The 26,134-nt window shown below is 38.2% G+C and overlaps 1 protein-coding gene across 1 annotated transcript in view; it reads left to right on the top strand.

The window, feature by feature from the left end:
• Positions 1–26,134, top strand: part of ABCA12 (ATP binding cassette subfamily A member 12) — a 199,564-nt gene continuing 173,430 nt past the window's right edge. Inside the window, exons 1-2 of the mRNA NM_001191294.2 lie at positions 1–69; positions 12,393–12,486. Coding sequence (NP_001178223.2) covers positions 1–69; positions 12,393–12,486 — 163 coding nt within the window. The remainder of the gene's footprint in view (positions 70–12,392; positions 12,487–26,134) is intronic.

Below are 26,134 nucleotides of genomic sequence, written 5' to 3'. Positions count from 1 at the left end.
ATGGCTTCCCAGCTTCATCAGCTTCGGGTTCTGGTCTGGAAAAACTGGCTGGGTGTCAAAAGACAGCCGGTGAGTAAAACAAGGGAGTGGGGTCATGGGGGCAATGTTCCAGACCGTTTTAAAATGTAGAGTTAATGAGAGGTAAAAAAAAGAAGAGTTTTAAATCACTTTCTAAAGCAGAAATAAGATATTTAGAGATCATCTCTGCATCTGTTTTACAGCTCATGGGGCGAGTCTAAACATGCTCCCAAATCTGCCTTTTGATTTCAGTAAATTAAAAGAATAAACCAGGACATGCCCCAGGCAAAGAAACGGATACATCTTGTTACTGGTTGAATTGGAACTTGTGCTGAATTCTAGATTTGTGGCCAAAAGCTTTCAGGAATTTACTTAACAAATTCTGTTAAAAATGAGATGAAGAAAAGTTTCAGATGAAAGTTTTCAATAAATGGGATTGAACTGTACTTGAAAACCAAAAGTGATAGAAATGTGAATTGATAAGAAATATATGGAAAGAAAATAGTTTGAGGGCTGTTGGTATAGAAAATCATCTACGAAATTTTGAGTATTTAAAAATTATTTACTAGAAATGCCAAACAAGGGTCAATATATATGCCAAGCTTTAAGAGTGTTATTGAATCACTTTACTGCTCCAGTCTGCTTATTTTTTGAGCTCTTACATTCATGTTTGCTTTTTAAATTATATAGCCAGCTGTGAAATCCTTACCAGATAGGATGCCAGGAGACTGAGAAAGGACCTGACTTTAGTGAGGTATTGCATATTGAGAAGAATGTTAGAAAACTGGAGAAGTCCAGAAAGGCACTCAGTATACTTTATCCCAGCCTAAAATGAATTATATAAATATTTACAAATAATATGCCAAAATTGTGTCTATATATCTTATCTCACTCTAGGTTTGCTTGCAGTGCCTGACACCGTACTTAAGTGTTCTGGTGTATATATTAATAGGGAGAAGTTGATTTGCCTTTGTGAATTTGGTGGGTAGGATTTAAAATCACAAGGCATTCTGTGATTGTATGGGTGTGGGTATTGAACATAAAATTTTAAATCATTAATATTTTAATTTCAGTTTTTAAATTGGAAACAACACAAAAGTGAAACTTTCTATAATTTTCCCATGGTAGGTTCTGTGTGAAATTTAGCAGGGAAAGAGTCTGGTGCTTGTGGTCAGAAGGCAAGAATTAGCTTCCTGGTTCTGTTCCTCACCAGCCACATGACTTAAATGTCATATCACAATTTCTCTGAGCACTGGTTTTCCCATCTCTAAAATGGGCATCAGGTCTACCATATCTGTCTCATAGGGTGGAAAGAACCAAATGTGCTGTATAAATGGTGAAACATTTGGCAAATAAATTATAGATGGATTTGGGAAATGTCCATGTCATAGTTTATTTAAAGAAATGGTGAAAGGAAATTCAGGTGAAGGGAGTATGGGAGAGAGGAAGAAATTTATATACAGTAAAATTCCTAAGTGATGAAAACTCAGTAGTTAAAAGAATAGCGAAACTGAAGACTTGTAACTGTTGCTGATAAGCTGAATGCTGAAGTGGTACATTTTCCTTACAACTCCATTTTACCTAAAAATTAAAAATAAAATCCCTCAGGTAAATAAACTTTTTCGTTGAGAAATTTTATCTTTAGAAGCTTTAATAAGTTCCTTCCTATTCTGTAAAGTAGCTGGGATATCAATATTCTACTTTAGTGCTTTTCTCCATTTTAGTCAATTTCTGCTGGACATGGCACATTTAAAGAAGATGGATGTCAGGCGTGCTAACATGTTTTCACTATGATGACTTATATTATTCCTATGTAGCCAGAATCCTTGAAAGTCCCCAGTAATATACTTTGACTAGGGAAAGAAAATACATGAACTACTAGTTCATTTTGTGACATCAAATGATTCAGATCTTCAGTTCAGTTCAGTTCAGTTGCTCAGTTGTGTCTGACTCTTTGTGACTCCATGGACTGCAGCACGCCAGGCCTCCTTGTCCATCACCAATTCCTGGAGTTGATTCAAACTCATGTCCATTGAGTCGGTGATGCCATCCAACCATCTCATCCTCTGTTGTCCCCTTCTCCTCCCGCCTTCAATCTTTCTCAGCATCAAAGTCTTTTCAAATGAGTCAGTTCTTCGCATCAGGTGGCCAAAGTATTGGAGTTTCAGCTTCAGCATCAGTCCTTCCAAAGAATATTCAGGACTGATTTCCTTGAGCACCTTAAAAGAATGTGACTCAGGACAGATAAGTCTTGGTTTGCAGAAAGTGAGATCATTAAAGTCTAAAATTTGGGACAATACCAAAGGCCCACTTGAATCCATTATGAGCAACTAGAGGGACGCATGAGACCTTTAGAAAATGGTGGTGCCAAAAGGAGAAGGAAGGACAATTCTAAATGGAAAGCTAGAGGACAAATAAAGGTATACTTTCTCAGTTTTTAGGGCTTCCCTGGTGGCTCAGATGGTAAAGCATCTGCCTGAAATGAGGGAGACCCAGGTTCAATCCCTTGATTGGGAAGGTTCCCTGGAGAAGGAAACTGCAACCCACTCCAGTATTCTTGCCTGGAAAATCCCGTGGACAGAGGACCCTGGTAGGCTATAGTCCATGGGGTCGCAAAGAGTTGGACATGACTGAGTGACTTCACTTCACTTTCTCATAGTTTTACCTGGAGCCAATCCTCTATCTTCGTATTGGAAAAGAAGCTCGATGACAAAATAGGTGGAAGGACATGCATGGGTCAGTGTCACTTATGAGGGAAGAAAGAGAAACTCAAGAGGTTGGAAAATTAGGCTTGAAAAATATTGAAGGAGATAAGAGTTTTACAAATGTTAAAAGAGAAAATACAGACAAATTAGAAGACTGAACGTAAAAAGGAGTATATAACTTTGAGAGAGGATATAGTCTGTGTATAGGAACTGGACTTTTGTCATCCATCAAACAGTTATTTAAAGTGCAAGTATCTTTATCTCTACTTAGCAATTGTTCTGAATATGGCACTTTAAAAATATACCCTTAGGAAAGTAGAAATTAAGTTGTGTGCACTGGAGATGTATGGTCCTTGTGTGTCTGCGTGCTCAGGCACGTCTGACTTTTTGTGACCCTATGGACTGTAGCCCTCCAGGCTCCTCTGTCCATGGGATTTTCCAGGCAAGAATACTGGCGTGGGTTGCCATGCCCTCCTCCAGGGATCGTCCCAATCCAGGGATCAAACCCACGTCTCTTATGCCTTCTGCATTGCAGGTGGATTCTTTACTGCTGAGCTACCAGGGAAGCCCACGTATAGTCCTTAGTGAATGTTAAAGAAAAATGCTAGCATCACCTCCATGACATCCTCTTTCACTTTGTTTTCAAGAGAGTCTATCACAAAGCAAGGCAATGGGAAGGACAGTCTAGAGGAAGAAGTTAGGAATCTACAAATGGAGAAACAAATACAGGGAAAAAACAAGTAAAAATATAGTAAAATTATTAAAGTCGAATGGGGATTAGTTAGGAAGTTTATTATAAAAGTATATATTAGCCTAGAAACTGAAAGAACAATTTTAAAACACTGTACTGTCTCAGAGATGAGCTGGCTGCAAAAAAAGGGAAGACAGAATCTTTAATTTTTGAGGTGACTTCCATCAAAATTATTCTTAGCGCTAATGTTTCTCTTTTGTAAAATCAAATGTCAGAATTCTGAACTATTTGGAATTGTCTAACTGCCTTGATTTTACAGGGTCCCTGAGAGCTCAAGGGAACCTATCCAGAATCATATAGTGAATTTTAAAATGCAAAGTTAGATTTTACCAAAAATGGATCTCTTCTTTCGATTACCTCCTGCTATTTCACTATTGCTCCTAAATTTAGTTTCCTTTCCCAATATTCTCTAATCCCTGCTCAGAGTTCAGCCCATCAACAAAGAGATCATATTCACTAAGGGGACTTTAGATATTGCTGTTTTTTTAACATTAGTGGTAATGTCAATTCTCAATTCTATTGCAAAAAATGAATACTTGGAGGAGTGTGAAAAAAATACATTAGATACCAACAGAAATGTTAGGTAATAGAGAAAATCAATTAGATGGAGTTGCTACCCTGCTGGGCTTGTAATTTAACTCTAAAAAATAATGGAAAAATGAGCATACATTCCACCGGATATGGTTAGCAACAGGGAGGCTTACCTAATGAGATGACAGTTAATGACAGGAAACAGAGTCCTGGGACAGCAAAGAGACTGGCGGCTTGAAGGCTAGGTAGTGCAAGATAAGAATTTATCCTTCATTAAGAAGATGGGTTCTAAATAAGCATATCAAAAAGTGACTACAAATCTCTATAGAAGTGGAATCGAATTCCAGACTCATGACCCAAAGAAAGAAGAATAACTACACCTATTTATTTTCTGCTTTTGTAACTATTTAGCTGGCGGATCACATTTTAGCTCAGTTGATGACAGACCTAATTTTTCTATCATAGATATTCCCACAACTTGATAAACTTTTAACATTGGATCAAATTTGACACTTCCTCCCTCATCCTCACCTTGCTCATTTAACTTTCTCTCACAGTGGCTAAATAAAAAGAAAGACTTGAAAATTTTGAAATAGGTTGGTCCATGCATTAAAATAATGTTTGATTAAACAATTTAGAATTAAACTGAAATTCCAAATTGAATTCTAAATCAGATTAAAATGAATTTGATCTTGCACAATTCACTCAGCTACATGGTCAAATGTTCCAAGCCCTTTTATGTCTTTTGGATCCATACACATTTACTCCCTTAAGCCTTTTTAATTGTTCCAAACATTTGAATCTGCTTGTTCTTTATGGTGTCTGACACATAACAGACATGCACATTTTATTAGTTTCAGTTCAGTTCAGTCTCTCAGTCATGTCCAACTCTATGCGACCCCATGAACCGCAGCACGCCAGGCCTCTCTGTCCATCACCAACTCCCGGAGTCCACCCAAACCCATGTCCATTGAGTCGGTGATGCTTTTGAGTTATGGTGCTGGAGAAGACCCTTGACAGTCCCGTGGACTGCAGGGAGGTCAAACCAGTCAATCCTAAAGGAAATCAATCTTGAATATTCATTGGAAAGACTGATGCTGAAGCTGAAACTCCAGTACTTTGACCACCTGATGCAAGGAACCGACTCATTAGAAAAGACCCTGTTGCTGGGCAAGATTGAAGGCAGAAGGAGAAGAGGGCAGCAGAGGATGAGATGATTGGATGGCATCACCTACTCAATGGACATGAATTTGAGCAAGCTCCAGGAGATAGTGAAGGATGGGGAATCCTGGCATGCTGCAGTCTTTGGGTCACAAAGAGTTGGACAGGACTTAAGCTATGAACAACAAACAACAACATGATTAAGACTAGAGAGTAAATATCTGATTCACAGGCATTCAAATAACAGTAGTTCTCTCAAATTTTTAAATATATAGTAACACAGTAATTTGAAGTTTACTGTATCTTATTTTATTATTTACTTTTAATGAAAATAATAAAAATGGTGGCTACGTATAGAATTAGGAAGACTAACAATAATTGAAATAAAAGGTTCTAACAAAGTAATGGAATGTAAATGACATAAAGTTGAAATTATGTGCTTTGCCAAGGTTTTTTTAGAAAATTAGATTTGAAAGTTTTTTAAAGATTTGAAACAATAGTTCTCAGCAAATACAGAGGTAAATGTTTCTAGGTAATTCAATTGAGTTAAAAATTACTACAGATCAGCACTAAATGGAAAATTTAGAGTGAATTTACATTTAGTTTATTCAAGGAATTTATTAAGATTTAAACCTAGAATTTTGAGTGGATGACCTCACTGATTTCAAAGCCACTGAAATATGTCCTGTTGTCATCATTAATTCTCCAAACCTTACCATATGCACGCAAAAGATAGACATCCTTGGATATAAAGCATGTTTTTTAAAATCTCTTTTCTTGGTCTTTTGTCCCTTCTCTTGCTGTCTTTAAAAAAGGGGTTCTGGATTCTCAAAAGGAATTACTTTTAAAATAATTTCAATTTTTTCAAATTTTAAAATAATTTAAAATTAAAGTTGCAAGAACAGTACAAATATATATTTTTTCGAGAGCTCGTTGAGGTTGATGCCCCATTATCTCAGATAATTTGGTGTGCATACTTCACAAACAAGGACATCTTCCAACATAAGCCAGTCATTGTCCTTCAGTTGCTCAGTTGTGTCTGACTCTTTGCAACCCCATGGACTGCTGCACACCAGCCTTCTCTGTCCATCACTATCTCCCAGAACTTGCTCACACTCATGTCCATTGAGTTGGTGATGCCATCCAGCCATCTCATCCTCTGTTACCCGCTTCTCCTGCCTTCAGTCTTTCCCAGCATCAAGGTCTTTTCCAATGAGTCAGTACTTCGCATCAGGTTGCCAAAGTTTTGGAGTTTCAGCTTCAGCATCCAATGAACAGTCCTTCCAATGAACATTCAGGACTGATTTCCTTTAGGATTGACTGGTTTGATCTCCTTGTAGTCCAAGGGACTCTCAAGAGTCTTCTCTAACACCACAGTTCAAAAGTGTCAGTTCTTCAGTGCTCAGCCTTCTTTGGGCTTCCCTGGTGTCTCAGTTGGTAAAGATAATTGCCTACAATGAAGGAGACCTGGGTTCAATCCCTGAGTTGGGAAGATCCTCTGGAGAAGGGAACAGCAACTCACTCCAGTATTCTGGCCTAGAGAATCCATGGATTATATAGTCCATGGGGTTGCAAAGAGTTGGACACTACTGAGCGACTTTCACTTTTACAACCTTTTTTATGGTCTAGTGCTCACATCCATACATGACTACTAGAAAAACCACAGCTTTGACTGTACAGATCTTTGTTGCCAAAGTGATGTCTTTGCAATTTAATACACTGTCTAGGTTTTTCGTAGGTTTTTTCCTGATGAGCAAGCTTCTTTTAATTTCATGGCTACAGTTGCCATCTGCAGTGATTTTGGAGCCCAAGAAAATTAAGTCTGTCACTGTTTATATTGTTTCCCCATCTATTTGCCATGAAGTGATATAACCGGATGCCATGATCTTAGTTTCTTGAATGAATGTTGGTGGTGCATAAGCCAGTGCCACCATTAAATTCTTAGATCCAATTCAAGCATCACCAGTTCTCCCAAACATGTCCTTTATAGAAAAAAGACATGATTTAGAATCATGTTCTGTATCTAGTTTTCATGTCTTTAGTTTGTGCCTGTTCAATAATCATCCTTGACTTTCATGACCCTGACACCTTTTGAACATCTAAGACCAGTTGTTTCGTAGGGTTTCTGTTGCTTTGTAGCTGTGCTTAGTTGCTCCGTCATGTCCAACTCTTTGTGATCCCATGGATTGTAGCCCACCAGGCTCCTCTGTCCATGGGGATTCTCCAGGCAAGAATACTAGAGTAGGTTGCCATGCCCTCCTCCAGGAGTTCTTCCTAACCCAGGGATTGATTCCAGGTCTCCGCATTGCAGGCCAGTTCTTTATTCTCTGAGCCTCCAGGGAAGCCCTGTTTTGTAGAGACTTGGGTTGTTTATCTCTGGAAGGAATACCGCAGAACGATGCTCTGTTTTTCATATTATGACACATCAGGTGGTGCATGGTGTCAATTTGTCTCACTTTATGGTGGCTCAGAGGGTAAAGTGTCTGCCTTCAATGTGGGAGACCCAGGTTCAATCCCTGGGTCAGGAAGATCCCCTGGAGAAGGAAATGGCAACCCACTCCAGTATTCTTGCCTGGAGAATTCTTGCCTACCAGGCTACAGTCCATGGGGTTGCAAAGAGTTGGACACGATTCAGCAACTTCACTTTCTATGGGGAAATACTTTGTGACCATGTACGTATTTGTGTTTCTCATTAAGCTTTCAATGTATCTCTTTCTGTATACATTTATTCCTATTTACATAAACTCATGGAGTCTTAGTTTATACAGTTAGATAAAGATATACTCTTTTATTATCAAGTCTTTTAATGTTTAATTTTGGCCAGTGGGTCAGATTTGATGTTCAAATTTGGCCACTAGCACGTATCTGTGTTTTATTGATGTATCTCCAACGTTCTCTGAGATTCTCTGAGCAGTATGTCTGGCACCCTTCTATCTATTGGTCTGCCTATCTATTTCTTTAAATTTATGTATGCATGTATGTATCTAACTATCTCTGTATCTATATACATTCTACATATATTTTATAGCTCTTTTCAGCCTGGAAAACAGTGATAGCCCAATAGCAATGAGCATACTTACCTCTCATCCTCTAATAGAAGCTAGTCTTTCTTGAAAAAATAGGTATTCCCAGGACTGGGACAGAGAAATTATACAATGAGGCAGAAACTACTTGTGGGACTGGAAAGAAAGAAATAAGTTGTACACACATTTCTAGCTATAGTTCATGAACTAGTAGTTCACAGCCTTTATATCTTTACTTCTAACCTGATACTACAGAGTTCATTCTAGTTTCCCCCTTTTGCATGTTTATAATCTCCCTGTTGGATAGTGAGAAAGCCCAGCTCCTCTAATGGGGGATATACTTACTTTCGGTGAACCTTCCTATGTGAAACCAGTCACCTGCTCCCTGCCCTGCACAGACACCCTCCTTACCCAACTTGGGTCCTGACACCCCAGTGCCTGGCTGCTGTATCATGGGTATCCTCTTCACCTTGGTAGGGACCCACTTCCCTCACTGTGTCACCGTGGTGCCCTGAGTCCTGGTGTGGACTGACCTTGCTTGCTCCACCTAAGGAATTTTGGGCACTGAATTTTTCAGAAAAAAACAGTGAAGAGGAAAAAACCAGAAGGGAACATATCAATAGAAAATAAACTGTGGAGAGATAAAAAGAGACAAATGCCACGGTCTGCTGCTGCTGCTAAGTCGCTTCAGTCGTGTCTGACTCTGTGCGATCCCGTAGACGGCAGCCCACCAGGCTCCCCTGTCCCTGGGATTCTCCAGGCAAGAACACTGGAGTGGGTTGCCATTTCCTTCTCCACATGGCCCACTAGAAAACTGTAAATTACTCAGTGTGCATATGCCATTAGATATCAAGAGTGCAGGGGAGGTGGAATGCAAGTGAGGTATAGAGGCACATGAAACATGATTAAAATGTTAGCAAAAGTATGAAACTCTTAAAAACTACTTTTCCCAGAGTTTTCAAGTAGCTCTGATGTATGTTTATGTAAAATCAATATTTCAGCATTTATTCCAAACAAACAAAGTTACAGCTCATTGGTTTAGTATTTAGATCCATGGCATTGCATTGCTTCTAGGTTGTTTATGATAATATTTAGAATGGTGTTGCAAGCAATCCTGCTGCTATGAAAATTTTAAATTTGCTTATTTCTTGCTTTTGTGATTAACTTGTCAACCTTAACATTTCCAAGATCACAATGTGGAGGGCTTTGGATTTATTATCCTTCTATGGTGCTGTATGCAGAAATGTTCTCCAGACCTCTCTGACATAAAATCCTGAGGGAAATCTTGTGATAATACATTGTTTATGGGCTTGCTATGGATTTTACCTGTAACAGGGTCTAAATTACCTTAAACTACTCCAATACAGATTGCATTTTTTGTTTGGATTTAAATCATGTCTAAAATTAATCTCAGGATTTACTGAAACGTACTCATGAAACCATCAAATTAGATCAACCAAACGATAACTTAAAGATAACCCGTGACAAATGTCCCTTATTTGAATGTGAATGTGACTTTGTGTTGGTGTATTTGATTTCAGTTGCTCACTGAATTCTCATGAGGTTGCTATGGAAAATGAATGGATGTTCCTAAAAGTAGCTTTGGGGCACTAAACCTACTCAGATGAATATATTTTTAAAAGAATAACTATGAATTTAAATATAAAACCAGTAAATCCACAAACATCAAATATTTTTAACCTTAATTCCTTATAGTCGACTTTTCAGATGAGTCACATGGAATAAAAATGGTACCTTGTATCTAGGATCTTCTAGATCTAGACTAATTTTTGAACATATCAGAGACTAGGCTAGAATAGTAACACATCTTATATTTTCATAGCACATATTATTCCTATACACTTCCTGTAGTACTTTCTTATTTGTTCCTTGGAGTGGTATCATTTTTTTTTTAATGCTAGTTTAAGTATCAGGTGTCCAGATCCTTGTCCCCTGCTCTGCTTCCCAACTGGATATCTAACTTTGGATTAATTATGCTAACCTTCTGCGGCCAAAGAATAAAAAAGGGAGCTGGATCAGATCAAGGCTTCTTAACCACTTCTGTGCTGTGGATGTCTTGGCCAACATGGCGAAGCCTATGGTCCTTCTAAGAATAATGTTTTTAAATCAAGAAAAAAATAGCATTACAGATAAAACCAATTATATAGATATTCAGTTTTTAAGTATCAAAATGCAAGTTCATGATATGGTAATATATGTTTATATAGCATTAAATAAATAAAGGTGAATCCATGACAATTCTAATTGTAATTCTATGATGAATACAAACAGTACTTTGAAGTATCTGTAACAGCACTAATATGATTTGAAAATATCTGTGGTTTCTATAGGTGACAAGGTCACAGGTGCTTATAATAATGTTGTAGTTCCTAGTCTACATTTGTCATTATTGGAAATACTACATTAATTTCCATTATTGGAAATATTATTTCAGTCATAAGCTGGAGAAATTAAAAATATAATTTTTTTTCTATCCAAGTTTACAAATGCCCAGAATTCTGTTCAATAGGTGAGCTCAAAGGAACTTTCCAACAAAAATATTCCAACACTAAACAGTTCTGCTAGTTCAGTGGGGTAATATGCATTTAGAATCACTCTATTCCAAGAGTGGTCCATGGACCGCAGCAACAGCAGCACTTACCTGGAGCTTGTTAGAAAGAAATACAGTACCTCTAGCCAGCCTTAGATCTACTGAATCTGAATCTATGTGTTTACAAGATCCTTAGGTGATTTTGCATGCATATTAATGCTTGAGAAACACTGCTGTAGCTGCGAGCCTGTCTGCAAGCTTTTATGTTGTGGTTAAACTTAGTACCTTAGGATCAATAGTCAACTTGCTCCATTTTTTAAAACTGCCCTTAAATCCAAAGCCAAAGAATGTGGTGACATATCTGCCAGCAAGGAGGTCAGTGCTAATGGAGACACATGGAGATGTTCATGGAAAATTTAGGTTAAACATTACTTACGGATTGGTAGTTGAATGGGTCTAGATTGTTTCGGAGAACTGAAGAGCCCCAGGCAGTAGATTGAGATTTGGCAGAAGCACATCGTCTCTGAAAAATGAGGGAGGAATGAAAATGCGTCTGACTGCATAATCAGAAACATAGTTCAAGTTTGACTTACAGAAAAATGTTCTGTGTGGTTTGGTTCAAGCACTCAAATTGCTTGCATATCACAGTTAATGTTCTTGTGAAAAGAAAAGTGGAAGTCGCTCAGTCGTGTCTGACTCTCTGTGATCCCGTGGACTATATATTCCATGGAATTCTCCAGGCCAGAATACTGGAGTGGGTAGACTTTCCGTTCTCCAGGGGATCTTCCAAACCTAGGGATCGAATCCAGGTCTCCCACATTGCGGACAGATTCTTTACCAGCTGAGCCACAAGGGAAGCCCAAGAATACTGGAGTGGGTAGCCTATCCCTTCTCCAGGGCATCTTCCCAACCTAAGGATCGAACTCAGGTCTCCTGCATTACAGGCAGATTCTTTACCAACTGAGCTATCTTGTGAATACATGTTTTTCACTGCTCTGGAACGAACTTTATAGATATGTAAAATATTAAGTTGATGGTGTCTTATGAACTGAATCATGTTTAAATGGGGAGGAAAACTGCTCCTTAAGTGTCTTACAGTGAAATTCTCTAACAGAAATTTCTCTAACATTCATTGAGGGCTTCCCTGGTGGCTCAGCAATCATTCATTCATTCACTTGTTCAATAATGTTTATTGAGTTATTATCCAATGTCACAAACTAATCTTTATACCTGGGCTTAGCATGCTAATACTGGAAGTGGTAAGATATGTCTTGGTTGAAATTAGGTTGGGTTTTGTATGCCCTGTTTATCATGTTAAGCCTTATTCAACAAACACCCAGGAAGCTCTAAGATTTTCAAGTTAGGAATTTCCTGATCATACTTGACTTTTAAGATCATCATTCTTGGGGTAGTTAAGAAAGGTCACTGGAAAGCAGGCTTCAGAAGATCATTTAAAGGTTTTAAACCTGGAAAATTCCTTATTGCATTTATTTCAAGGTCTCTTACATTTTTAAAAATCTCATTCTTTTCTTATTAATAACATTTATAGGCAAATATCTAGTTTGTATTGGAATTTTGTAGAATAATGTTCTTCTTGTCAGATGTTTTGGTTTAGCAATATAATTAACATTTTTTCTGTCGTTACTTTGCAGCTTTGGACACTTGTCTTGATTTTATGGCCAGTTATGATTTTCATAATTTTGGCTATTACCCGGACCAAATTTCCTCCAAAACCAAAGCCAACTTGTAAGTAAATGACATTTGTTTATTTCTCTAACTTTTGGATTCTGGTTAAAATTTATTTTGCTACCACTTTAGTGCTTTATTCTAAAATTCATTTTTTGAGTAATTTTTCCAATTGGAAATATCAATATTTGTATAAATACTTAATATGTCTTTTATTCAGTCTTTTGAATTAAAAGAGTAAGAAGTTGAGCCTGTACTGTTTATCTGGAAAACTATAATATGTAGAAGCCAGAATATATTTTAATCTTTATAAAATTTTAAATCACTTATCATTTGTCACAGATAACTCATAAATATCACCATGTTGTGTGCAACACAAACAGGCAGCCATCTCAAGCTAGATCATCCTTTACTTTTGTATCATGGGAGAAGCCATAGACTGGAATTTAACCAACTGAATGATGAAATCCAGAGCATTATAAAAATCTCATCTCTCTTCTGGGCTAATATTTGAACGGTGCATTTGTATCAAAACATTTAGTTTAAAAGAAAATTGTTTTCCAATTAATATTGGTTAGTTACATTTAATAATTACCAAGTTATAAAACTGGCACAGGGCCCAACTCAGTTCATGATTTCTTTTGGATCTTGGATGAAATGTGGAAGAGATTCAGAAAAGTCTTCAGAATTGAGCAGGATGAGCTTTTAACCCCTCAGATTTGACCAAGGTTGTTCTTACTTTTGTTTTTAAACTTTGGAGTCAGTTTCTTGGAGAAGAGTAAAGTCTAGTCAGATGTCTCATGTTTCACAAAGCAGCCATCTCCTAAAAAGCTTGTAAATAAGATTTATGAGAAATCAAATCGCATTTCAGATAAATTATGGTAACTCACCAAATAAAAGAATACTGTGCTGAAGTATTTGTAAAGAGAATAATGAGCTAGTGGCTTTTAAAAATAAGTACAGTGCTTTTCAATCACCTGGTCTTAAGAAGTAAGATGAGAGCCATGGTGGAATCTATTTGAATCATACACAATATGATAATTCAAAAGAAAATATTGATTCAGTTAGTGTGAAGCATTTAAACTCTTGGTGCTAGAATAAATAATTCCTTACATTTGAATTTCACTTAATCATTTCTAAAGGACTTTTGCACAAATTGTTTTGTAGAGTTATTGATGAGATTTGATTAGGTTGCTTATAAAAACATTATAATTTTATTTTCTTCATATTGTGCATATATTAGTTCTTTATAACAGATTAATTCCATTGCATAGTGTTGGAAGGGCTTCCCTCGTGGCTCAGATGGTAAAGAATCCGCCTGCAATGTGGGAAATCTGGGTTTGATCCCTGGATTAGGAAGATCCCCTGGAAAAGGGCATGGCAGCCTGGAGAATCCCCACTGACAGAGGAGCCCGGCAGGCTAGAGTCCATGGGGTCGCAAAGAGTCAGACATGACTTAGCGACCAAGCACAGCGCAGTAGGATTTAGTGGAAAAGGAAATGACAACTCACTCCAGTACTCTTGCCTAGAAAATTCCATGGACAGAGGAGCCTACAGACCATGGGGTCATAAGAGTCAGACACGACTTAGCGACTAAACCAATAGGATTTAGAGATTCATGGGGGAAAATCATGGAGAGCTCTTATTATCCCATTAAATTATGAAGAAAAGCTTGAACAAAAAAACTATATGACAAGTGCTTCATAGACCAAATAAAAGGCTCTGCAAAACACACAGTCCAAAAGGAAATGAATAACCATTTTTAACTATGAATCTGTTATCATACTGTAATGATAATTGGTTTTGAGGTGATTGTGGGGAGGAGGGAACAAAACTGTAGAAAAATTGAAACATTAAAAGTATTTTTATTGGTCTCTCAGACCTCCAAGAAGTCTAGAAAATAGTCTATTGGTTTGTTATTAGAACTGAATGGGACCCTCTCAATTTACAGATGAGAACACTGGGACCCAAGGATATTTTAATTTGCCAAAATTCCATCATGTGCAGTAAGAGAGAAAGGCATTAAAAACTACTTTTACTAAATCATTTTCCATGAGATTTGTGTGGTATTTTATCCTCTTATGCATAGATTCAAATGTAAAGTATGTCCAAGATTTCAGCTCACCCTATAATCAATAGAGTATAAAATGTAATTTTACCATTGGAGGTACTTACTATTCTGTAGAGTAATGTAGAGAATCTAAAACTGGTATAGATGCAGTTACTCTTTCCCCCTCCCTTGTGATAGAGAGGGAATAACTTCAAAATGACAGTTTGGATTTAGGTTTTTTAATTCTGTTTTTTAAACATTGTTGTTTTTCTTTGTTTCTTACATCTACTATACCAAAATATTAAAATGAGCTAGTAATAATCATGATAAATACTTCCTGATCTTCTACTATGTAATGGCTGTGTCATTCATTTCACAGTCAAGAAAACCAAGGCACAGAGTGATGAAGTAACTCATCCAAGATTGCAGTTAATAAGTGGTGGTGTCAGAATTTGAACCCAGACAGTCTGGTTCCAGGATATGGTTTTAAGCCTGTGGACTGACATTTCTTACATCTAGTAGTCAGTACTAATTTTTCATGTTTCAATTAGTTAGGTTTTACAAAAGTAGACTAAAAATTAGAAATTAGGGATATAAATTCCTTCTCCATCTCTATCATGAAATGTAAAAATATGGACAAGAGGAAGATTCTGAATTATGTATAGTTTTTAATGTGAAATGCTGCCTCTGTTTGACAAATTCTGCAGGAAGCATTGCAGTTCTAGTGTCACAGAAATCAACTCCTGCTTAACAAATTAAAAATCCTCTTTGGGCTACAGTGACTTCTTCAGTACTAGTTGGGCAATAGAGAAATGAGGATGAAACTCCAGACTACACCCCAGTTGAAACCCAGCTATGGTGAAAATGGGAGTTGTCATCCCGTGGGCGCCTTCTGCTCCCAGATTAGCCAGGCAGGTATGTAGCACTGATAAATCAGTCAGAGTAAATATCATCAACTCAAAGGACTCCCTCCATAGTCTTTCTGACTGAGGGCTCTGGAGAAGACTGGGTTTCTGGTGAATAAGGGAGCTGCTGCAGTCCCTGCTGTGGTGATCGCCAGACAGGGGAAAATGCATACTTTCAGCATCATCTCCCTTCACTTACTCCCTTTTGTGTTGCCACCAACAGCTTAGGTAACTTGCTCCTGCAAATAATAAGTTCCAAGTAAAGAAAACTTTCCACAGGCTGGCAGGAATCCCAGATGCTTCCTGTTCACATGGAGAAGAAATGGGCTAAGGCGCCAAGTTTGAAATAGCTCTAACCTCTTGTAATCGCTACAGGCAGTGGCTTGTCAAGAGGCAAACATTAAAGCCAAAGTGTTATGCTTAGGGAGCAAAAGCAAACAAAACCAAATCAAACTCCCAAATCACATTTAGGCGAAGTCAAGCTATAATGTGCAGTGAGTTACTTCTGTCTCCCTTTAATATGTACATTCTCAAGAAAGGGCAGGCAAACAGTTCCTCATCAGTGAGGAGCCGACTGCTTTTCAAGAGTGGTAAGACCCTGCCATAGTGAGATAAGTAGTCTCCAAAAAAAAAAAAAAAAAAATGTAGTCTTGCCAACAAGACGTCACATTTTTATAAAGTTAATGAGAAGCATTATTTTTCTAGTGGAAATATCACTAAAAGCATAATGGAAATTCTACAAATATGATCATGAGATGAATGAAACGCCCAGTGTCTCAAGACTGTCACTTTCGAATATCCCTGCCCCCTCAGAAGAGAAGAAGCCAACCCATCCCACATCTGGAAACAGGGACTGTTGGAAGGCAAGGGAAAGTGCCAACTGGAATGATATCCAAACTTGTGTTATCAGAGGGTGATATTGATTCCACCCATCCCGATGTGACTCAGTAGCTTTGGGTAAATGCAACGTTATCATTCCTACCATGTCTTTGGGCTTCCAAAGCATGACTTTTGCCTTCATGAATGTGATAAAAATAGTAATTAGAGTAAACTTTTATTGACAATATCAGCAGGTACCTTGCTAAGTTCTTTGCATGGATTTCCTGAATTAATACTTACATCATCTCCTTGAATATGACTATTCCTATTTTAAAGATAACCAAGGCAGAGAAATGTTAAGTAATTTACTAATGTTCACATAGTTACTATGTGCCTGAGCCTTCATTTTAACCACAGTTCCCTCCCTTCTCCCATCCCACACAGTGGGTTTTTCCAGGTTACGAAGGCCAACAATGGCAATCCTAAAGTTTGACTCATTCGAGTTTACAACCTCTCCATTTTCTTCTTCATACCACCTGTTAGTACTATCAGAGATAGAACATGGTTGTAAAAGTGAACTCAATTTGTCAGCCGCTCTAGGGAAAAAATGTAAGAAGAAAGACTGGAATTATTGATTAATTGGCAGTTTGTGGGATACATGGGTGTTGTTATACTTTTGGGATCTGAATTATTAAGAGGAAAGAACTTATGAGGGCTCTCACTGATGAAGGCTGTGAAGGCCAAAGAAGTGAGGTTTTTATCTGGCCCTGTTCTTGCTGCTGACTTTTTGTGTGGTGTGTTTTTATGGAAATAAAGACAAGTGCATGAGGACAGAATTCCAGGGTGTATCATACTCCCCATAACACTCATGATTTAATAGTAATAGTCGAGGGACCTACAGTAAACAATACGCTTTTCTATGTTGTTTGGCTGAAATTAATGTAGGCTTTGTTCTGGGAAGCTCAGAATTCATCATCATTCATCTTCTGCTGAGGCTTGCCCCATCCAATTTCTCCATCCTCAGGTGTGCCAGCCACATGAGGCTGTCTCTCAGGTTAGAACCATCTGAGTCATCTTGACTCCTCCCTTTACTTCACCTCCCCAAACCACTATCCTTCAGTTCAGAACCTATCTTGTGAAATGCATCCTGGAGTTATCCCTTCCCTTCCATCCTTCCTGCCACCCTTTGGTTCAAGATCTCATTGCTTCATGCCTGGATTTCTTCAAAAGGTTTTTTTTGTTTTGTTTTGTTTTTTTCAGGGGGTGCATCTCTGGAAGCACTGCCTTTAACACTTCCCACATTTTGTCATCAGATATATCCCTAAAATATTCTTCAGGTCAATCAAGTTTCAACTCTTCTTTGTCTCACTTTCAAGACCTTCATAATCAGGATTCATCCAGCTTTCTGTTTTTTCTGTTGGGCAGTATGTTGCGTGTGCCTAAAGAAACCATGTCTGAAATTCTTCCTCATGTCCCATGTTTATAGCTCCTCCTCATCATCTATTAAATGACAAGCTCCCATCTATGGCCTACTTTTGTACCTTCCTGACCATTCAAACTACAGCTATTTCTCCTTTATGTCTTTCTTGTGAATGTATTAGCTAGTAGTGGTTTTTGAATGACTTATGCTTAATCTTGACTCATTGGACAGATAGCACATGTATAGCAGAAATCATATCATAACTTCAAATTCTTCTCAGATACAGCATAATTCCCAACATAGGGAACAAAATAGGAGTGCAATATATTGGTCAGAATTTGATAGTTTGAAAAATTGATATGGATGCGTGGATTACAAAACTCACCCAGAGATGGATAATAATAAAAAAAATTATCAGTGTAAATCAGGTGGGTTAAGGACAAGAAGTTAACTTGTTTAAGGTTTGATTTTTACTTCTCTCCAAATAAATATAACCTTGCTATCAAAAATGTCTATATGGTTATATTAGGAGAAGAAAATAGATATAAAGCTCTGTCACTCCTCCCCAGGTAGATTCACCTGGGAATTTCCCTCACAAATTAATAAGTCCTTGTGAATGCATACAAGAGATTTTTGTGTGGGAGAGATTTACAGTCTGCTTCTTGGTTAAGTTCCATAAAATGTTGGAAGAGTTTTTGAATTTCAAAGCCAGAGTCCTGTCGTTTACTTCTTCCATCTGTAAATCAGTAGTTAACTTTTTTTTGGAAATGTTACTGACCCTTTAGATGGTAACACGGAGATAAATTCTGGAAATTCATAGACACTAAGTCTAGGATTAGTCTGTGACTGTGCTTCTTTTGGTATTCGGGCAGATCATGTGGAGCAGAAGGAAGGGGGACGTGAACACGGCCCCACAACTCTGTACACAGGGCCGGCCACAGCTCCTGCTGGCAGTGGCCCATCTCTCTGACTTGGAATTCTACCAGTCTCTCACACAGTGCCGACGCACACCCTAATGCTACGTAACATGACAAAAGGATTTCTCAACTAATCCCCTCTAAGGCTTGGTACCCAGAGTTGCACCAGAGAACCGGAAATACCTTCAAGTACAATAACACTTAATTTAACAAGTAGAAAGATAAAGAGTAAAGGATAGCTGTTGATTGTACAGTGGAGGAGGTGAGGAGGAGGAGATTTTTTTTTTTTCTGGTCATTTCATATCATCCCTACTTTTGAAGATTCACCTGACAAGCTTCCCAGAGTTACTGCCTCACTGAAAAGTGGCTCTGGGAGCCATGTGTCTTCTTTTTCAGTCCTTTCCCCTCTTCTTCCCTTTTCTTCGAGACCAGAGGAATTCCTATTATGATCACATAGGGACCTCTAATATCCAAGCCTGTATGATAAATACAAATAAATAAATGATTTCTTATAAAATCAAAGAGATTTTATTACAAGATTTCTTACAACTATAGTAATGGCATTTGCCAAGGTGACTACTATCAGCTGATGTTTATTTCCGTTATACCCTTGAAGCTCAGAGCCTGATTTAACGAAGTGATTTCAGCCAATTGTTTGCACTTGTCAGAGGGTATCAAGCCCACACACAGGCTCACAGGTGAGGGTCTGGCTTCATGGTTGGCTGACTGTGTGTGTTCCTGAGTGACTGCTTTATTAAACCTTCCTTTAAGCATCACCCAGGAAACCTGGCTTACCAAACCTTATTCATTTTTATACTACTCTCACTATTCAAAATGTTCTCATTCTCTTTGATTAGGTCATATCATGTCCTTTGCTTAGATAAATGAACCAGTGTATTTTTAGAGTGAAAGTATCTCTTATGGAAGAAATGTCACAGCATACAATATTGTCTTGTCTCAGGTCAGTTAGAATTTCACTGTGGGTTAGAATTAGAGTAACCGATAGTATTTTCACATTTAGAAAATAAAATCTTTATTTCAATTATATATTTATATATTTATGCTTATATATAAAAGCATTACTATTGTGAGAGGCAGTGTAGGGGCTTAGAGCATAGACTAGAGATCCAAACTGCCTGGATTCAAACACAAGCTTTGGGTAAACCTCTTGGATACTTGAAGCCTCATTTTCCATATCTGTATATTGAAGTTAATGACAGCACTTACTTCACAGAGTTGTTGTGAGAATTAAATGAATTAATACTTGTTAAATACTTAGAAAAGTTCCTGGGACATAATAAGAGCTACATTAGTGTTGGATATTATTTTTATATTATTTATGATATAAAATATTGTTTATATTTTTAATATATAGAAAGAGTATAATATCAATAATTGTGTATCATTGAGATAATCTGATCTCTCATTATTTGACTGATAAAGAAACCAGCTCAGAAAATTTAAGAGCTAATTAAAGTTTCACATTTATTCTTCTTATTGTCACATATTTAAAATGTATCTCTTATGTCTGTGCTGACCCAAAACATCATGAGGACTCAGAGCAAAAAGTGAGACTGCACAAGACTATACATCAGGAACTATAATCAATAAATATAAATGCAATAAATTCCACAGTGGAGGTAGGTCCAAGATCAGAAGCAGCAGAGAAGATGGAGTCCAGAAAATTTTACCTGGAATCAAGGCTGGGGCTACAAGGAGACATATCCAAGGCAAAATTTGAAAGATTAACAAAAACTCATTAATCAAGTTCAGTCATATTTTATATTCTAAAATATCAATTAATTTTAAAATTCTGCATACAGAATACCAAAATTTTAAATACAATCAAGATCAATATTACTGCTTTTTCTTTTGCCTTAGGCTCCAATGTGGCTCATATAGCACTGCCTGGGGTATCAGGAAAGGCTTCACAAGAAGATCCGATGTCTTAGCATGGCTTTTGAGTAATGAGTAGGAGTTTGTCAACTAGGCAGTGTCTTTGCATTCCTAACAGAGAGTGGTCAACATGAGTGAGGGCACAGTACACGAAAGAGTTAGATGTACCAGGAATTTGGAGTTTGCTTTGTCTGAAAAAAAGAGAATGTTTATTGCGAGCATTGGGAGATGAGGCTTTTTGGTCAATATTAAAAATGTTGGACTTTATTTTGAAGCGGATGAACTTTTTATTAGATTACTTTTGTTTAAATTTTTTTTTTTCTGGCCATAGAAATACGCACTTACTATTTAAAAGTTTAGTAACATAAGTTTTAATGTCTCAGAAAGAAGTCCCACATAAGCTTTCCTTCTAAAGATAACCATTGTTAACATTTCAGCGTACTTTTTCTTATGCTTTTTTCTATGCATGTAACACAAAAATGTACACACAACTAAAATCTGAACATTGGGATCAGATAACGTTTTAGAAAAAGCTCCTGCAGCAGAATGAAAGATGGTTTAGTAGAAACTGGTAAGTGGTTTGAGCACAGAGTTCTGGTTTTAAAACTTGCACTTCACTTTTCATTTTCATGATCTCTTGACTGCCCTGGAAATGGTAAAATTTTAAACACCCCCTCCTTCAATTCCTCACTTTCTTCCCAGATTTTTAAATCCAGATTTTTTTAGACAGTCCATGGGGTCGAAAAGAGTCGGACATGACTGAGCAACTGAACCACCATCACCACTCTTTATAATATGGAGATTTTCCATGCACAACTAGCTATGATCCTCTAATTTCATACTGTCCAGATGAGACTAACACAATTTAGGGGAGTGGAATAATAGCTAAAGAGAAAATGATATAGGAATCACAATACTGGCAGTATTTTTTTTTCTTATCTTTTCTCTACCTTCATGATTTGCAAACACTCTACCTTAATCAAAATCATCTAAATACATTTGATGAAAGATGTAGATTTCAGTGGGTTGACTCCAGGCTTTCTGAATTGTCACCTGGTGATGGTGATGGAAAAGGTGGTAGAGATGATGAGGTGATGAGGTGCTGAGGTGCTGAGTGTGGTGACTGGGGGTGGTGTTGGGGACCTGATAGTTTAAAGAACTCCTTAGATGATTCTTATGCAACCCAATGTTTGAGAGCTATCTTTTCCTTTCTTTTTAATTATCTTTTCTTATTTTAAGTCAGTTTCATTTTCTACTAGCTCCCTACTACTAAAGTGAATCAAAAAATGAATTTAATTCTTTGTGTAATCTTAAAGAAGAATCTGCTTTCACCTTCAGTTATCTTGCAGCCATTCCCAGCATTTTCTGCCTCATTTTAGCATTGAATCTCTTGCTGCGATCCTAAAGATGTCCACAGGTTTACCATTTTTCACATCTCATGTTGAAGATAGCATTTTCAGGACAGTTGAGGAGAAGGCCTCATCTCAGAGAGTACTGTCCAATTGGTGACTAAGGAAGGAAGTACTCATAATTTCCTGAAGTTTTCTGCACAGGTGTTTCTCCAAGATGATTTCATGGTTAAGTTGCATACCCTGGGGAATCCAGCTTCACTTAAACACGTGCTTCACGCTGTAACACTGCAACACTGTGCTGCTAGTTTCCTAGATATTAGGAGAACGAGAAAACTGTCCAAAAAATGGTTTCATTGTTTTGGAATTGCTGCCTTCTGTGGAGATGATACAAAAATGCTTCTGGAGATTCATATTCTACATGGCATGCCTACATCTGTAACAAACAGGTCATTGTTGTTCAGTCGCCAATTGTGTCCGATTCTTTACAACTCTATGGAGTGTAGCAAGCGAGGCTTCCCTGTCCCTCACCATCTCCCAAAGTTTACCCAAGTTCATGTTGAGTTGGTGATGCCATCCAACCATCTCATCCTATGTTGTCCTCTTCTTCTGCCCTCAATCTTTCCCAGCATCAGGATCTTTTCTAATGAACCAGCTGTTCACATCAGGTGGCCAAAGTATTGAAGTTTCAGCATCAGTCCTTCCAATGAGTATACAGGATTGATTTCCTGTAAGACTGACTGATTTGGCCAAAGCAGAGTGCTAAAGAGAGGAGGAGATCACGTTGGGAGTCATTCAATCATGTAAGGTTTGTGGTTTGTCTTTTTTCTTTTAACATTCAAATTTTCCTGGGTCACACCCAACTCTTTTCTTTTTAAATAACTTTTTATTTTGTATTGAGTATAGCCAATTAATAATGCTATGATAGTTTCAGAGGAACAGTAAAGGCACTCAGCCATACATATGCATGCTCAGTCATTTATTCCCATTCAACTCTTTGAGACCCCATGGACTGTAGCCTGCCAGGCTCCTCTGTCCATGGGATTATCCAGGCAACAATACTGGAGTGGGTTGCCATTTCCTACTTCAGGGGACCTTTCCAACCCAGGGATGGAAACTGCTTCTCCTGTATCTCTTGCATTGACAGGCAGATTCTTTATCACTGTGCCACCTGGGAAGCCCAGCCATACATATACATGTATCCATTCTTCTCCAAACTCCTCTCCCATCCAGCCTGCCACATAACATTGAGCAGAGTTCCATGTGCTATGCAATAGTCCTTGTTGATTATCCAACAATCATGTATGGTTTTTAATACTAGACTTGGGAGTTTGGATCTTCTTCTGTAGTAATAGAAGCCTTGTGAAAGTGAAAATCACTCAGTCATGTCCGACTCTTTATGATCCCATGAACTATACAGTCTGTGGAATGAATTCTACAGGCCAGAATCCTGGAGTGGGTAGCCTTTGCCTTCCCCAGGGGATCTTCCCAACCCAGGGACAGAACCCAGGTCTCCTGCATTGCAGGGGGATTCTTTACCAGCTGAGCCATAAGGGAACCTCAAGAATACTGGAGTGGGTAGCCTATCCCTCTCCAGCAGATCTTCCCAACCCAGAAATCGAACAGGGGTCTCTTGCATTGCAGGAGGATTCTTTACCAACTGAGCTATCAGGAAATTGTGAGGAGGTATTTAATTTTTCTTTTTCCAATACAGAAGGTTCACCTAAGGGAAGTTTGAAAGATTTTCTGCTATAATTGTTTATCTTCATCCAGGTGTTTCTATCACAGGCTGTATTAGTTATCTATAACAAATTACCTCCCCAAACTTAGTGGCAACAGCAGTAAATATTTTTTTAATTTATTTATTGGCTGTGTTGAGTCTTTGTTGCTGTGCACAGGCTTTCTCTAGTTGCAGCAAGCAGGGGCTACTCCCTCGTTGTGGTGCCAGGGCTAAGGGCTTCTCATTGTAGTGGCTTCTCTTGTTGCAGAGCGTGGGCTCTAGGGCATGGGGACTTCAGTAGTCAGACTCCAGATCGTGGCTCAGTAGTTTGATGCACAGGCTTAGTTGCCTCACAGCATGGGAAATCTTCCCAGACCAGGGATTCAGACTCATTTCTCGTACACTGCAAGGCGGATTCTTTACCACGGAACCACCAGGGAAATCCAACAGCTAACATTTATTATCTTCCAGTTCCTATGGGTCAGAAATTTGGTTACTACTTAACTGTGCAGTTTTAGCTTTGAGTCTGTCATGAGACTGCAGTTAAAATTTGGCTAGGGTTGCCTTCACATGACACCTTGACTAGGGCTGGAATGTCTGTTTTCCAGGTAGATTGCTTACCTGACTAATGGGTTGGTACCAACTGTTGATGAGGAGCCTCAGCTTCTGTCTGTAAGTTGTTTCAGTGTCCTCTTGACATGGCAGCCACTCCGCCAGACCAAGCAATGCAAGAGACAGTCAGGTGAAAGCTGTCCTTTTTGTCACCTATCCTGGGAAGCCTCAGAGCATATTATCTACCATGTTCTATTCATTAGAAACAAGTCACTAAGTCTGACACATATTCAGGGGCAAAGGAATTAGGTTCTGCCTTTTGAAGGAAAGAGTGTCAAATATTCTGTGAACACATTTAAAAACCATCACATGGAATAGCAAGTGCCAGTGGTACAATAATAACATTCACTAGACATTCTTGAAATATCCAGCCCCATCATGGCAGAGAGCTTGTCTGCTTGAAGCGATACTGCATTCCTTGCACCTGGCACAGATGTTCACACATGGAAGCTTCATTAAATATTTTTTGGACTGTTGATGTTTTGTAGATGAAGATATTCATTTTCAGATATTTCAGTGACAGATCTCACTAAGTAAGTGTTGAAGCCAAGATGTAATTTGATCTTACTACCCAGTTTCTCTTTCTGCTCACCTTGCTATCTGTCAAACAGAATCACTCATCTCTATTAAAATACTCACTTTGCTCTTAGCAAAGCTAACAGAATCACTCTCTGGAATATTGCAGGGCATTTAGTAGTTACCCAACAAATATTTGTTGAACGAATGAACAAATTTGGTGCAACAATACATGAAGACTTGAGATATGAAGAAATCTATTCAGATTTATTTACAAGTCAAAGAAAGACTGGGGAGTACAGGCCAAAATGCTTGTTTCTTGTGCAGGTTATTATTTCATCATATTTGTTGAAAGGACATCTTGTATAAAGGATAGAAGTTATTATAGATATAAAAATTATAGGAGATATGGAACTCCAGGATTCTGTGTAGAATGAACTTTGTATCATTGTGCCAATATTTTGGATACAGTCTTTTAAGAGTGAAAGTAGATTAGAGGGGAGAAATAAGTGTGGTTCAACTGGAATTTCTCTCCTATGAATAGTACTATGCTTTGATATTTAACCCACAGACAAAGGGAAACAAATAAATCTCAGAACAACACGGCATATCTAAGTCCTCATACACCTCTCTACAGAACTCTAGCACTATATATTGTGGCAAAATTTTGTACCAAAATTGAACTCAATCTCCACTGAAAACTTCACCCACCTCCACTGAATCCTGTTACTTTCAATTATCTGTTTTTAAGATCGCATGCTCGACTTCCCTGGTGGCTAACTGGTAAAGAATCCACCTGCCAATGCAGGAGACAAGAGTTTGATTCCTTACCAGGAAGATCCCCTGGCAACCCACTCCAGTGTTCTTGCCTGGAAACCCCATGGACAGGGGAACCTGGTGGGCTGCAGTCCTTGGGGTCACAAAAAGTCAGACATGATTTAGCAACCAAAAGAAAAAAAAAAGATTGCATGCTAAGCAGAGCTCTGGAAACCAGGGAAAAAACCCACAGAGCTTTGTTACATGGATTACATTCCCCTCAGCAACATGCCAAGGGCTGAAATTTAAGGTCTTTATTTTGGTGAATTATCTTTAGTTTTTTGTGGGAATTTGGCACTAAATATCCCTGGAGAAGGAAATGGCAATCCACTCCAGTTTTCTTGCCTGGAAAATCCCATGGATGGTCGCAAAGAGTTGGACACGACTGAACGACTTCACTTTCGCTTTTAGCACTAAATATATAATCTGGAGAGTAAACGATAGGGACCAGTGAATTTCCTAGGCTGGCTCAGTTTTGGGGTTACTATAAATTCTGTGTTAACATTAGGTAATGTAGCCAAACCTCCAGAACAATAGGTTGTCAGTTTTTCTGCAATGGTAACACAAAGACTATCAATTTTAAACTCAAATAAAACCTAAAGCAAATGAGCAAGAGTGAGTGACGTCGCTCAGTCGTGTCCAACTCTTTGCGACCCCATGGACTGTAGCCTACCATGCTCCTCCGTCC

This window comes from Bos taurus, chromosome 2, assembly GCF_002263795.3.
Source record: "Bos taurus isolate L1 Dominette 01449 registration number 42190680 breed Hereford chromosome 2, ARS-UCD2.0, whole genome shotgun sequence".
Taxonomy (NCBI): Eukaryota; Metazoa; Chordata; class Mammalia; order Artiodactyla; family Bovidae; genus Bos; species Bos taurus.
This window is presented reverse-complemented; position numbering and strand designations above follow the sequence as displayed.